This window comes from Formica exsecta, unplaced genomic scaffold (assembly GCF_003651465.1).
Source record: "Formica exsecta isolate Colony F162 unplaced genomic scaffold, ASM365146v1 scaffold363, whole genome shotgun sequence".
Lineage (NCBI taxonomy): Eukaryota > Metazoa > Arthropoda > Insecta > Hymenoptera > Formicidae > Formica > Formica exsecta.
In genome coordinates, this window is record NW_021850877.1 from 49,270 (window position 1) to 62,312 (window position 13,043).

Sequence of the window (13,043 nt, forward strand, 5' to 3'; positions counted from 1 at the left end):
GTTATAAAATAAATAAATAATTATACAGAGAGAATATGTTATCTGTGTGAAGCGGAATAACAATCGCATGAATTGTCGGATAATCTTTTTCTGTTATCGATATAGATATACATATATAAATATTCGAAACATTCTCTCTCTCTCTCTCTCTCTTTCTCTCGTATTTCTACGCTGTATCACAGTAGACTGCACATTCTCGCACAACCGATGCTTATACATATATCTCTACTGCAACTGCATAGTTTCGTTGCGGAAAATCTTTCCATTTTCAATCTCTGCATTGTATTTTGTACTCAATATTTTACTGCACGCTATATTCTGAGTTGTTTTCGTACAATGCAAATGCTAATAAGAAATTATTATGCCACAGTGGAACACTCGAAAATGATAATAAATTGAAATAAATTTTATTTACATTTTCATTTGCGCTTACAAATAACTAATCTATATCACTTTCTTGCTGATTGATTTTACGATTTCGCACACTTGTATTACTTGAATTTAAAAATATGTGCGCATATATTTTTAAATATTTACATATTGTGTAAATATTTTCACTTTAATTTTAGCAAGCTTCTCAATTTGCTATATAAATCGCTAATACTCGTGTGAATTTTGTTTCAGGACAATCTCCTAGGAATGACACTATGAAAGGTGAGTGAAAAAATAGGTCTTTAAGACCAGTTTAGCCCCGAAACGATTTCTAAAGAGTAAATAAGGTATGATTCACGTAAAATGTGACAAGCTGTTTTTTCTCGGAAAAGAATGAACATAGTGATAAAATTCCTTTGCTTTAAACATCGTTGGGGCTTACGAGATAAATGGGATACTGTCATGGGTTGCTACTTTTTCGAGTTCAACCCGCAATCTCCAGGTTTAGAAAAGAATTTCCAGGTTTTCGACTTAAGTAGAGAATTTCTAGGCCATATTCAGGCGTGAATCATTATTTTTTTTAAAAAGTCTTCATATTTTTTTATTTTATAATACGATTGTTAATATAATACTTAATGTAATTTTATGATTATATTATAAATCTTAAACAAGGAAAAATTACTTAGGAACCCTTAAAGTAAGAAGTACGTTTTTTAAAGAAAAAAATCAATTATTAGTAGTATCTTTTATATTGCGATTATTATGTTATATATATTTTATTTATATTTTTTATTTTATAGTAATGCATAATCTTAGAGTGCAATATTTTTTATACGTGGAAGTAATATATTTGCGATTTGATAAAAAATATTTGAATTATAATAATAAAAAATATGACCCATTTTTTCTTTTTTTTCTAAAATGATCTATTGGCAAAATTCTATATCTAACGCTGTCAGATCCTCTACGGTCTGACAGCGTAAATCCAGCATTTTCTTGAAAGTCGTAGGTAAATGAAATGTCACGTGAAATATTTATCTCACCTTTCAATGGGCTCACCTTGATACTTTTATGTGTAGAATAATGCAAAGAATTGTTCTATGTAAGAAGAAAAAATATACGACTTTATCTAAAATCTAAAGAATTTAAATAGGTTGCCCCCTGGAGAGTTCGGTAACTGTATCTTATAAAAGGTTTTAACGAACCTTGAAGTATAAGAAAAGAATTTTGTATGCCAATGTTGTCTTAAATAATAGCTTGTAACACGTTATATCATGAATCATCCTACATGAAGGCGACTCGAAACTACAATTCCAATCCAGTCGTCGAATGTTTGTCGAACCGATGCAACGCGCGTATCTCGTCATGCAGGATAAAGTAATCTCGTGACAATGTTGTGTATATATTATAATTCATCACAGTTTGTTACATAAAATTCGTTATATAAACGCGACACGTTTGTCGAATATTTCGCGGCGCGATTTACTATTTCTCGTTTATTCAGTGTAATCTCATTACCACTCGATATATATCGTTTTAATTTTATACAGTACGTGTCGCCGGCTCCAGGCAATGTGACCATTTGTACCAGTCAAATATTCAATGAATGCAAATACGCGTTTGCACGACAAATTTTACGCGCCGGGTTTTTACCGCATATGGACGTTATCATCACGGTCGGCCCCATTTGTCGTAACACCTCTCGTGGCTTAGCAATATTCATCGAATGGATACATCCAAAGTATCGATCGCACGCAACTTTTATGTAATTATATACATATATGACATTACGACTGCACATTCATCGCGCTATTTAATTCAAACGACTTGTAGTCTTTAAAAAAACATGATTGAAATGTTAAACGGAAAGTCGTGTTGTTCATGTTCCATTTTCCTATTAAAGGGAAAGACCAGAAGAGAATAAGCGTTTTTGAGAAATAAATATGTAAAGAAGAATATTTCTCGCTTGTGCAGAGAAGATTTTTCTCACATTTTATCCAAATATAGTTTTGATATACAGAAGAGAAAATTCAAGTATAAAATTTTGAAATACTTTCAAGTATATATCTGTGAGTTAAATATTTTTTGAATGTGTTTAAAGTTTTCTTTGATTCTCTAAAATTATATAAAAGTGACTTATAAATTTTTAAAGGATTGATAATTTCTTTTCGTCCAATATTTATAACATGAATGTGTTGGATGTGATGTAAAAGGTATTCTTATTAAAAATTTAAGTAAAAAAAGTTTCCTATATCTGCTCATTTTCTTGTACAATATTTTTTAAGATAAAAATGTTGCAATCTAAGAGAGAAAACACTAAGCAATGAAAAAAAGTAGTTTGCTATCATGCATACATTTATTTAACATTAATTATTTCTATGCGCAGGAAAAGGTCACGACTCGACCATACAAGGTTTTCCGAAGCAGTACCCCGGCTGTATATTATATAGCAGGAAAAAGTCGGGAGGTAAATTTAGTGATAACACATCATTCATCGCACATTATAAAATATAAGGGATAGAGTGATAGAATCGGAAGATATGAAGTTCCAGCTTGACATTACACGAAAAATTGGTAATAAAAATTTTGTTTTAATCAGAATGAATCTAGTTGTAATATCTTTCGATAAAATTCTCACGCCTGTATATGAAAAATTCATTTTTCATCGTGTTAGTAAAAAATCCTTTAAACTTACTTTCGAGGTAAAGGATTCTCATATGAGAATAAAATATTGAAATCACATCGTGTTTTTAACGGTTGATATATTTAGGAACGACGGTCGTCGGAGGGTCGAGATCAGGTCGCGGGATTCTATTGAGGACCCTCGTGTTCGTCTTCCTGGCTACGTTTCTCTGGCTTCAGCTTCACGTGATCAGTTTAACGGGTCGAGATGATTCTGGGCAATCGTCACCGAATGAGACGCTTTATTCCCTCGTACCTCAAGAATTGCATAGGTAATATCGCAAGTTTCATAGAACTGTCATTATTATTGCAAATATCGTTATTATCTTGTTCATAATATAATACTCTAGATATTATTACTATTAAAATGTTTTTTAGTGAACTTAATCGATACATAGAATGTACTAATTTTTTTGTATGTATATATAATTTCTCAACATTTTTCTTCAATTTTATATATGTTTGAAGTCTGTTTTAAATACGTCCAAAATTAAAAATTCTTAAAAATCTATTTCTCTCAAAATGTTATACTATTGTATTCATAAACTTCTACTATTTAAAGAAAACTTTAAAATATCAATGTATACTCTAATAATATAAAAAAAAATTGATTTTTAGAATAAAGAATATTAAAAGATTCAATTAAAAGATAAAATTCTTTGAAGAATATTAAAAATTGATCTTACATATGACGCGATATTTAAACAGATTCTAAAATGATGTACTGTTTAAACATCAATAAAAACATATATAAAACGTCAAAAAAGATTAATTTTTAATATTCTTCAAAGAATTCCTAAAAATCATCAATTTTTTAATGCTTGTAGAGTAGACTGGGCTCTTAATTGATGAGGAACAATCATGTCGGTAACAACATATTCTGCTACGAGATAACATTTTGGAATTTCAGATTTTTAAAGGAAGGACGTAACTCGTCCACAAGCTTGACGAATGCTAGTTCAGGAGCGCTCACGGAACTGGAGATCGCGGAAATCCGGCGCAAGATTGAACGGGCGAATGCGGAGCAAAAAGTGTACAATGAGGAGGCGTTCGGACCGTTGGCCAGCGACGCACCGATTATAGTCATCCAAGTGCACACGCGGCTCACTTATCTGCGACACCTTATCGTCTCGCTTGCGCAGGCTAAGGATATCGAGCAGGCTCTTCTCGTATTTAGCCACGACATCTGGCATCCGGATATCAACTATCTCGTGCAGAGCGTCGATTTTTGTCGGGTCATGCAGATCTTTTATCCGCACAGTATACAGACTCATCCTCGTACGTTTCCTGGCGAAGGACCCAACGACTGTCCGCGAAATATTCGCAAAGAACAGTGAGTTCAAATATTGCTTCGTTATTTATAATGCATCGCCAGGTTTCTCTTGATCGAATTTAATTGAATTTTGCGCTCTTCTTCACAGGGCCTTAAACTTAAAATGTACCAACGCCAAACATCCGGACTTGTACGGCCACTATAGGGAAGCTAAATTTACGCAGACGAAGCATCACTGGTGGTGGAAAGCGACTAGGGTGTTCGAACATTTGTCGGCAACGAGAAACCACAGCGGAATGGTCCTTTTCCTCGAGGAGGATCATTACGTCGCTGAAGATTTCTTACATGTGCTCAGACTCATGGAGCGCACGTGTAAGCTCAGTTGCGAGAGATGCAATGTTCTGTCGTTGGGTACATATTTAAAGACGTACAACTATTTTACGGATTTTAGTCGTAAGGTGAGAGAGCTTCTTTTATATATATATATATATTGGCATTCGTACAGTCTTAATCTTGCTTTACGCGATGTTCCATGCACAAGAGATGAGGACTACGAATACGGGCGGGTACACGTTAACAAGAGACCCATTTTTAGGCAATCGCATCGGCAATGCGTAGACGGTCTGACGTTTATTTAGCAATTTACGCACTTATGTCCTCAATCATATAATTAAGCAAATAATAATGATTTCTCACCGGCACATAAATATATTATTGCTAACGCTTGGTAACGTGACAATATCTGGCAAAATTAGCACGCGTGTTATCGATAAAACGCGCTTTCTCGCTTTTAAGCGACACGTATATTTCTCTCTTTGATTAATCCGACACGCAGAATTCTCGAAACAGAAATATCGAGTCGTCGCACCGCTGCACGTTTACGATGTTAAACGTATCCGACATATCATATGTTCACCATTAGTGTGTCTATGTCGATGTTTCACGCACGCCCGATCCGTTAGTTCCTCGGCGTCGATAGCGCTCTGCAGAAGGAGCTGCTTCGTGGGCTAAAGCGGCAGGAGGTATCGACGTTGAAGCAGAGACAGCAGATCGGCAACAGGATCGGCGACAGCATTGTCACCACCGTCAACGGCGATGGTAGCGATGGCGTTAATAACGCCGCTGGTAACACGCCCGGTACCGGTAACGAAAGTACTGGAAGTGGCGGCCGAGGTGGCGGCAGCGTCAACATCGGCGGTAGCGGCGTGTCCTCCACCTACTATCAGAACGCGAACACGATGCAAGCGGCACCCGCGTGGGCCTTTCAACTCCTGCCTAGCCTCTACAATCATTATCAGAAGGTTCTCGAGAATCCCGCCCGAATAGCAGCAACAAAACCGCCTGCCGCCTTAGATACTTTGTTTCTTTCTCGCACAGCTCCTTTTGTTTTCTCGCTTTACCCCTTTCGTGTTATCTCTATGAAAACGCGAGTAGTATCTTGCTCGTTATCCTCTCAGTAAACTTTATACATTGCCAAATTTTGCACTGCTTCTACCAGTATCGATTCAAAGACACACTGTGTGGCGATCGATTGTGTTAGCTCAGATTGCTTGACGTTGAGTTAGAGGACTGAGAAGCTCTTTTTGTCCTGTAGAGAAACAGTAGAGCATTACCCGAATTCTTTATAGACAAATATTGATTCAACGTTCAATATTATACAGCGTATTGTCTTACATCTATCCCAATTACATAACATAGGTGGAATTCCTTTGTAGATGAATTTTCATTTTCTCGAGACAGAGTAGTGCATGCTTCGAACATCATACAAACACGATACAAAGTCATAATATAATTGACCGGATGTCGCCGTGAGCGTACGAAGTTTGTTCGCAAGTCATAAAGTATGGTGATTTGGACAAAAATAAATGGCAAGCTTGGATTGAATACTGGAATTCTATCGAGAAATGCGATTGAAATTCTGACTTTGTCTCAACTGATCGCTTTACGTGTAGACATAGCGTAGTATTGATTAGTTTCTCCAGTAGATTGTATGTTACATAAGAAGATGCGAAAAGTTGCGAAATTATTATCATCTGATTTTCTTTGTTCTGTCGAGACAGGCGGAAGTGACACCGTGGATATCCAGCAAACATAACATGGGCATGGCATTCAATCGCATCACGTGGAATAAACTGCGAAAATGCGCCGCGCAGTTTTGCTCATACGACGACTATAACTGGGACTGGAGTCTGCAGTACATCGCGCAAACATGTCTGCCGCCTAGCCGAGGCGCCGGGATAGCGCCTCGCGCTGAATCCGGATTGATCACGATGACGATGAGAGCTCCTAGAGTCTTCCATATCGGAGAATGGCAAGTACAACAGCGCATTGTTTCGCATCATAAATTCAATCCCTTTAATTTTCGTCCTGCGATCCGCATAGTACTTTTCTGTTAATCATTAGTGGACATTATTTGCAAGCATTTAGTTTCGGCATTAAAATGTCTCTAATTAAATATGTATTTGCCTTTACAGTGGAGTACATCATAAGAAGAACAATTGCGAGTCGACAACGGTGATAGCAAAGGTTCAAAACGTCTTGAAGGCGGCGCGCAATCATCTGTTTCCTTCGCAATTAACGTTGACGATCGCTGGAACGGCGAAGAAGACGAAACTCCGCAAGGGCAACGGCGGTTGGGGAGACGTACGGGATCATCAGCTTTGCTGGAATATATCTGTATACTCAGATCTAGTTTTGCCATGAAGATCTAAAATTGCAAACTTTGATTGGTTCTGTTATACAACGTATTGCAAATTTGTAATACGAAAAGCTATAGTTACTGAACAATTGTCGAGTATCTATCGTGATAAGTCTATCACGGCAATCTAGCAATATATTCAACAGTACCGTTCTTACAGAATATTTAAAAATGTTTGGTAAGATGGTACATACAATAAGGGGGACTTCTAAAAAATCTCCATTGTTCTACAAATCGATTTTGAAATGCGCTGAACGTATTACCATCGCTGTCAATCATGATCGTAAGACCGCTGTCACTGCCAGGAATAGAAGGTTTCTTCTGCGAATGCAAGTATTCATGGACGTTTTGTTGCGATAGAACGTAATATTGAAGATAGAGAATTCGACGGTGAGTTCAAATTGGTGCTATCCTGAAAGAAAACAGTTTTTTACAGTATATTTAATTTGCTAATTAATCTGCTAAGTCACATCCGCTGTATAGATGCAAAACAGTAAAGACACTAAAAATTATGTTGCTGTAGATAAATTGGCGAAAAATAGATTTCGCACAGTTAAGAAGGCGAAATTCGACGCGCGTTGATAATGTATCAATGAAGAAAGAGGAGATTTACTTACTCAGCATTGCGCTGTCTACAAAAATAGTGTGATAAAAGCATTGGTAATAAGACGTTGCGTTTTCTCATATTATCGTGTTTTGAACTGCTGCTCGCGGAACACGCGTACTCGCTCGAAGAAAGAGTAATCTTTCATAAAGGACGATATGCGAAAATACACGATAGACAGTTGTGTTTGATTAAACTTAAATATATATTATCATAATATTCTAAAGGCCTATATGACAAGACAGCGGAAAATGTATTTAATTTTCATGTCACCAATTCTCTATGACGGAAATGCAAGCGAACATTCGTATAAAACTGCAAAACCAAAGCGATATATAGAGACAAGAAAGGCTACACTCTGTATTTCTGTAACATCATGACGAAATTAGCGTCTCTGCTTCCCGACTAGCTTCTATCTGTTCTTTTTGAGATGCAACGCTGGACAGTGAATCAGCATCATAATCTCGATCACGAAATGCGCTCATCATATTCTAGTCAATGTGTATAACGTAACGCTAAAGCTGCAAGTATTTAATAATCGATCGTAGAGAGTAAGCATAAAAATAATGATAAGCTTAAAATTAAGGTTTCACACCTACTACTAGTGATACGCCCGTAAAGGCGCTCTAACGTCTTGTAACGACCTCGGGGATACGAACGTAATGAATGTCATGTACCTTTTATATTTATAACAATAAAACAACATGCAACGAAAATAGATAGAATTCGTTAAAAACTGCTTTATGTAGTGTAAAGTTCTTGTTTCTGCAACATTAATAATGCTTTCAGGAATGAACTTGCACTTTGAAAAAGATACATGACTATATTTAAGAATACATGCGTTTCGTTTTTCGTGAAAATTAAGTATCGATAACTATTATTAATTTGTTATAATTTTATTTGTTCTTTTCATTTTGAACAATGACATAAATTTGCGATACGCTATTCTTATAATATAATTTTAAAAAATAGTAAAGAAATATTTCTTTTTTAAAAGATTTTCTAAAAGTATTAATAGTAAGATTTAAAGTAATGTAATGTAAGAAATTTAAGTTTTTATATACTTGTATTTATCTAAAGCTTGATATCGTATATGATTGATTAAAGATTCAGATGCTTATGATAGAGAGGCACATTGTCATCGTACTCTGCTAGCATAAAGTTACCAGCGATTGGACCTTCCAAATTATATTTTTCTGCAAACTTCTTGATGGAAAATCTCTTTCGTTGACTTCCATCCCTATAATCAGAGGAAATAAAAGATGTATTATCAAACATCCGGTCGTACGCGGTACAGTGCGGTACAACGTTTATTCACCAAGTACTCAATCTTCTTTCGTCAAAGGTAATAGCACCCTGATTTTGTTTATAAATGAGAAACACATAGCGATGTTTTCCGGTATCTTTTGGTGGAGCAGGACCGACGTACTCTGCTAGAATTTCGCCTTTAGCTACATTTTCTTCCGGTATATTACCCACGAGCCAATGTCGGAATTCTCGGTTGTATCCTCCCCTCCTCGGAACATCAGGATCTATGATATAGAATACGTTCAGACGCAAAAATTTTACGAAAAAAATGCCTACATATAAGAAGTAATGAAATAATATTAGAACTAATTAAATCGAAATTAATTTTAATATTCCAAAATATTAGATATATTTGCACATTGTTATTAAATTTACATGAGTCTCAACTTGATAATTAAAATGCCAGCGGATCTTCGCGTCGCGAAATAGTGACGTAGAGAGAAAACTGGTTTCCGAGACGGTGAAAGTTAAACTGATCGAGGATAGCGCATTTGACTATCTCGTGATTTATATAGCGTGGAACACACGTCACAAATATTGAGGAAAAACTTACTTGCACTCGGAACATTGTAGAATCAATTACATAATTCAAATGATTTGCACAAATTTTACCTGTCATAACGAGTGTATACAAAACCCCGCCTTCGTGTTTATAATGTATTTCGGGTATCTCATGAGTTTCAGTTGGCGTCAGCTCGGTTCCCAAATTGACCACCTTATCGCCGTATTTTACCTGAATAATGGAAAATCGTTTGCTAAATAATCCCGCGATACAATCGCCATCGACGATTTCTAAATCGTTTTAAGCTCATATTGTTATCTAAATTTTAATCTGAAAATCTCATCTTTCAGATAAATGTTGTGAAAATGCATTATTAAACTTGGCAATCGGTAAAAGTTTTAGCTGCATAATCAAACATTTCAAAAAACAGCAAAATAAAATTAGAAATCTCTAAAATTAAATTCTTACAAGTATCTGTACATTTTCAGCAAATACATACCTCGATCTTTTCTGTTGGTGCCTTATCTATGATATCGGGCTCAATATTTGCTTTTTTAAATTCCGATTCCACATCGCCTAACGAGAAGCCAATAGCACAGAGAAGAATTCCTAAATTATCATGGAAAAAAATTTAAATTGAAAAGTGAAACAAGTTATCACTAAGTAACAATTTTTGCATTGAAACGGAAATGACATTTATATGATTTTCTTTACACGATTAGTATGTAAAATAAGCAAGACTGAGACACAACAAACCTGATATTAAATACTTCATATTTGATGACACTGTTTTCAGAAAGATACAACGATTATTAACGAAAGAATTCGTAAGAGATAGGTTTTAAACATGTATCCCCACCAGCTTTCTTGTCACAAGGCCGATCTTGCCGGCCTTTCTTCAACATATATATATAACTATCATCGAGTAAAAAAGAAAAAATCTTTATTCAATGATAACTGTACACAAATGATATAAAACTGAATACACAAATTACATAAAACTTAATACACAAATTACATAAAACTGAATACATAAATTATATACATATAATCGAGCTGACGAAAAAATCGCCTGCAAAATAATGTAGCCTGTTCCAAAGAATGCAGAAGTTTTTTCTCTTTCTTCTTAGTAGAATCAAAACTAATTTTTATAACATTAACGTCAGTATATAAACTTTTAATTGTTATTAAAATTTTTTTGATATTTTATCTTGTTTTATATTTTTATTTTAAAGGTAATTCGCAATATAAAATATTAGGTACTTGTAAAAGAAAATATCATGAGTGTTGATAATTTCTTATTTCACATAGTAATAAGAACAAGTTTATTACTATTAGTTTTGAAAAATTTGTACAAAAGCTGTTTGCAGATTTTACTTAAAGTATATTTATAGATAAAAAAAATCTGCATGTTATTTTCTTAATTTAAAAAAGACAATATGCTGAAAAGAATATTTAATATGCATTTATTCAACAAATAGTTTGATATACAGCATTATGTATACATATGTTCCATTGTGAATATAATTGTACAAACTGTATAAATTTAACCTTCGAGTTGCTTATAAAGAATTGGTACATAATCGTCGAACTCTGCCTGATACATATTACCAGCAATCGGATCACCAAGTTTATATTTAGCGGCAAAGTTTTTAATAGAGAACTTGCCGCGGTTATCACCGCTTCGATTGGTTAAGCGCTTCTCGTCAAAGGTGAGCTTGCCAGGTTGTTTGTACAACAGGAATACATATCGATGAAGGCCTGTACCTTCCGGAGGTCCGGAACCGATGTACTGGGACAGAACATCTCCTTTGGAGACATCCGATCCAGGGATATTGCCTACCAACCAGTGATGCCATTCACGAAATTTGGGATTTTGTCTGCTCGGAGCATCAGGATCTGTTTAAATGTTAAAATAGAACATGAACCATAAATATTTATATATGTATAACAATTAGTCAAATTGGATTATTAAAAAATCCAGAGCAAGTGTGAAATAAGCCTATAATTTATTAGTTTAGACACAATTGCATATTCAATTCTAGAAAAATATATTAAAGTCAAATTTCTGTCAGAATAATTTTCTCCTCTTTTCATTATTTTCTTTTCAGAACAATAAAAATAATTATAAACCTTTTATTATTTACAATTATTATAATTTATATAAAAAAAATCAAAATCAAAATATTTACAGATTTTTTAATCTATTATAAACACAAAAAGAAAGATTCAACATAAATAACTCGAGTTTATAGCTTATGTTGTGATTCGAGTAGTATACAATTGTAACATTGAAATAAATCTTATAGATTGCACACACTCTTGCTCTGAAAAGTTTGATTACAAATTTATATGATGACATTTTTATTCACCAGTCATGCACAAAGTATAAAATGAGTTTGCATCTGCGTTCCACTGAACAGTAGGCTGATCCTTGACCTGAGTCGGAGTTAGCACCTTGCCAATTTCAACAGTGAGATTATTGGGATAGGTGACATTCAGCACATTTGCGGGCACCTTATCCACCACGTCTGGTATAACTCCATGTGTCTGTAAAGCCTGAGCCATGGATGACAGTAAGCGTGTTCCTGTTTGCGATATCGCTGCTGAAACTCCTACAAACACAAGATATTGAATCCATTACTACGCTAGCCTTAAAAGAGGTAAGAAGACAGTGAGAGATCAACTATACAATATTTGGTGGTACAATACACCGTACATAACATCTGGCACTTTTTCGAAACGATCATTATAATATATCGTACATAACGGTTCATTGTACCATCAAGTACTAAAAAACGAAATGAGGTCGATTCGCCGGTAAAATAAAACAATGAATGAAATCGAAAGAGCACTCCCGTGTCATTTAATACCCAAACAGTAGATCGCAACGAACAACGCGATTCTGTGACGCAGCAACATTTTGCCGAGAAACGAGCGGCACGACCAGACAATTCACGAGTGAATGACAGGATCTTTCTTTCGTGACCCGGATCAACCCGACCGTAAAATCACGTTGGTGCGTTTGCACGTAATATGTGTATGTGTGTATATAATTGCGAGAAAATATAGTTTCCGAGAAATTTGCTATTACTTGCGGCGAGAAGGGACATGACAGAGTATGTGCACTTGCCGGGTATACGTGAATGTACAGAGGACAAATAAGAGAACGGGGAGAGACTGGAACGCGCTGTATGCTGTATCTCACTTACCCCACTCGTCGTCCACACACGGCCGATAATGACAATTATCAGCCTATCTGTTGTATAACTATAGATCAGACTATAGACTTTTCGATCGTGTTTACGTGACTTTTGTTATGAATGATGTACATATACAAGTCGAATAATGGCTCTTACTTCCTATGCACGCAATGCACGATAAATAGGAGGTAAACAGCAATGAAATCGTTGAGTCGATAGCGTAAAATTATGCCGGTCAATGCGAGCGTCGTAAACAGCGGAATATCAATCAAAATAATAAAAGAAATCCTTTCCGGCTATCATCGAACGCGTGAGTTTTTCGTCCGCGAATGAGAGCGCGATCCATACAAATAATCTGTACAAACTTGAAACAAATTTTACAATGTATAGGAAATTGTAAA

The 13,043-nt window shown here is 35.3% G+C and overlaps 3 protein-coding genes across 10 annotated transcripts in view; 1 reads left to right on the forward strand and 2 right to left on the reverse strand.

Annotated features, from left to right (window-relative positions):
* LOC115239041 (alpha-1,6-mannosyl-glycoprotein 2-beta-N-acetylglucosaminyltransferase) overlaps positions 1 to 8,342 on the forward strand; it is a 14,511-nt gene extending 6,169 nt beyond the window's left edge. For 2 of the 5 annotated variants that reach the window (XM_029813352.1, XM_029813357.1), the window contains 8 exons: positions 625 to 654; positions 2,759 to 2,839; positions 3,143 to 3,326; positions 3,965 to 4,387; positions 4,476 to 4,785; positions 5,290 to 5,628; positions 6,388 to 6,638; positions 6,802 to 8,342. In XM_029813352.1, the coding sequence (XP_029669212.1) occupies positions 648 to 654; positions 2,759 to 2,839; positions 3,143 to 3,326; positions 3,965 to 4,387; positions 4,476 to 4,785; positions 5,290 to 5,628; positions 6,388 to 6,638; positions 6,802 to 7,030 (1,824 nt within the window). In that variant the 5' untranslated portion in view covers positions 625 to 647 and the 3' untranslated portion in view covers positions 7,031 to 8,342. Of the gene's footprint in view, positions 1 to 624; positions 655 to 1,656; positions 2,138 to 2,758; positions 2,947 to 3,142; positions 3,327 to 3,964; positions 4,388 to 4,475; positions 4,786 to 5,289; positions 5,629 to 6,387; positions 6,639 to 6,801 lie in introns of those variants that run through there. The other 3 variants (XM_029813353.1, XM_029813354.1, XM_029813355.1) reach the window with 3 other exon arrangements.
* Positions 8,343 to 8,506: 164 nt separating this feature from the next.
* Positions 8,507 to 10,656, reverse strand: LOC115239049 (protein D2-like). Its single transcript, XM_029813370.1, has 5 exons — positions 10,196 to 10,656; positions 9,939 to 10,048; positions 9,550 to 9,670; positions 8,948 to 9,161; positions 8,507 to 8,869 (listed from the first exon to the last, which is right to left on the reverse strand). The coding sequence occupies exons 1-5, from the start codon at positions 10,212 to 10,214 to the stop codon at positions 8,731 to 8,733; spliced, it is 603 nt and encodes a 200-aa protein (XP_029669230.1). The 5' UTR covers positions 10,215 to 10,656; the 3' UTR covers positions 8,507 to 8,730.
* A 226-nt stretch (positions 10,657 to 10,882) lies between these two features.
* LOC115239046 (protein D2-like) lies at positions 10,883 to 12,940 on the reverse strand. Of its 4 annotated transcripts, none has more exons than XM_029813366.1 (3): positions 12,652 to 12,940; positions 11,812 to 12,054; positions 10,883 to 11,338 (listed from the first exon to the last, which is right to left on the reverse strand). In XM_029813366.1, exons 2-3 carry the CDS (start codon positions 12,005 to 12,007, stop codon positions 10,986 to 10,988), a joined length of 549 nt encoding a protein of 182 aa, XP_029669226.1. In that variant the 5' UTR covers positions 12,008 to 12,054; positions 12,652 to 12,940; the 3' UTR covers positions 10,883 to 10,985. The 4 variants fall into 4 exon arrangements, with proteins under 4 accessions (XP_029669226.1, XP_029669227.1, XP_029669225.1 ...); XM_029813367.1 differs by having other exon boundaries at positions 12,573 to 12,687; XM_029813365.1 differs by having other exon boundaries at positions 12,534 to 12,652.
* Between the last annotated feature and the right edge of the window lie 103 nt (positions 12,941 to 13,043).

Coding starts and splice junctions, on each gene's coding strand:
- LOC115239049 (XM_029813370.1), bottom strand. Junction 9,671..9,938: donor CACCAACAGAAAAGATCGAG/GTATGTATTTGC, acceptor TCCATTATTCAG/GTAAAATACGGCGATAAGGT. Junction 8,870..8,947: donor GAAAGAAGATTGAGTACTTG/GTGAATAAACGT, acceptor CTCTGATTATAG/GGATGGAAGTCAACGAAAGA.
- LOC115239046 (XM_029813364.1), bottom strand. CDS start 12,361: ATGTTGCTGCGTCACAGAATCGCGTTGTTCGTTGCGATCTACTGTTTG. Junction 12,055..12,312: donor CGTTGCGATCTACTGTTTGG/GTATTAAATGAC, acceptor TTGTGTTTGTAG/GAGTTTCAGCAGCGATATCG. Junction 11,339..11,811: donor TTATACTTTGTGCATGACTG/GTGAATAAAAAT, acceptor ACATTTAAACAG/ATCCTGATGCTCCGAGCAGA.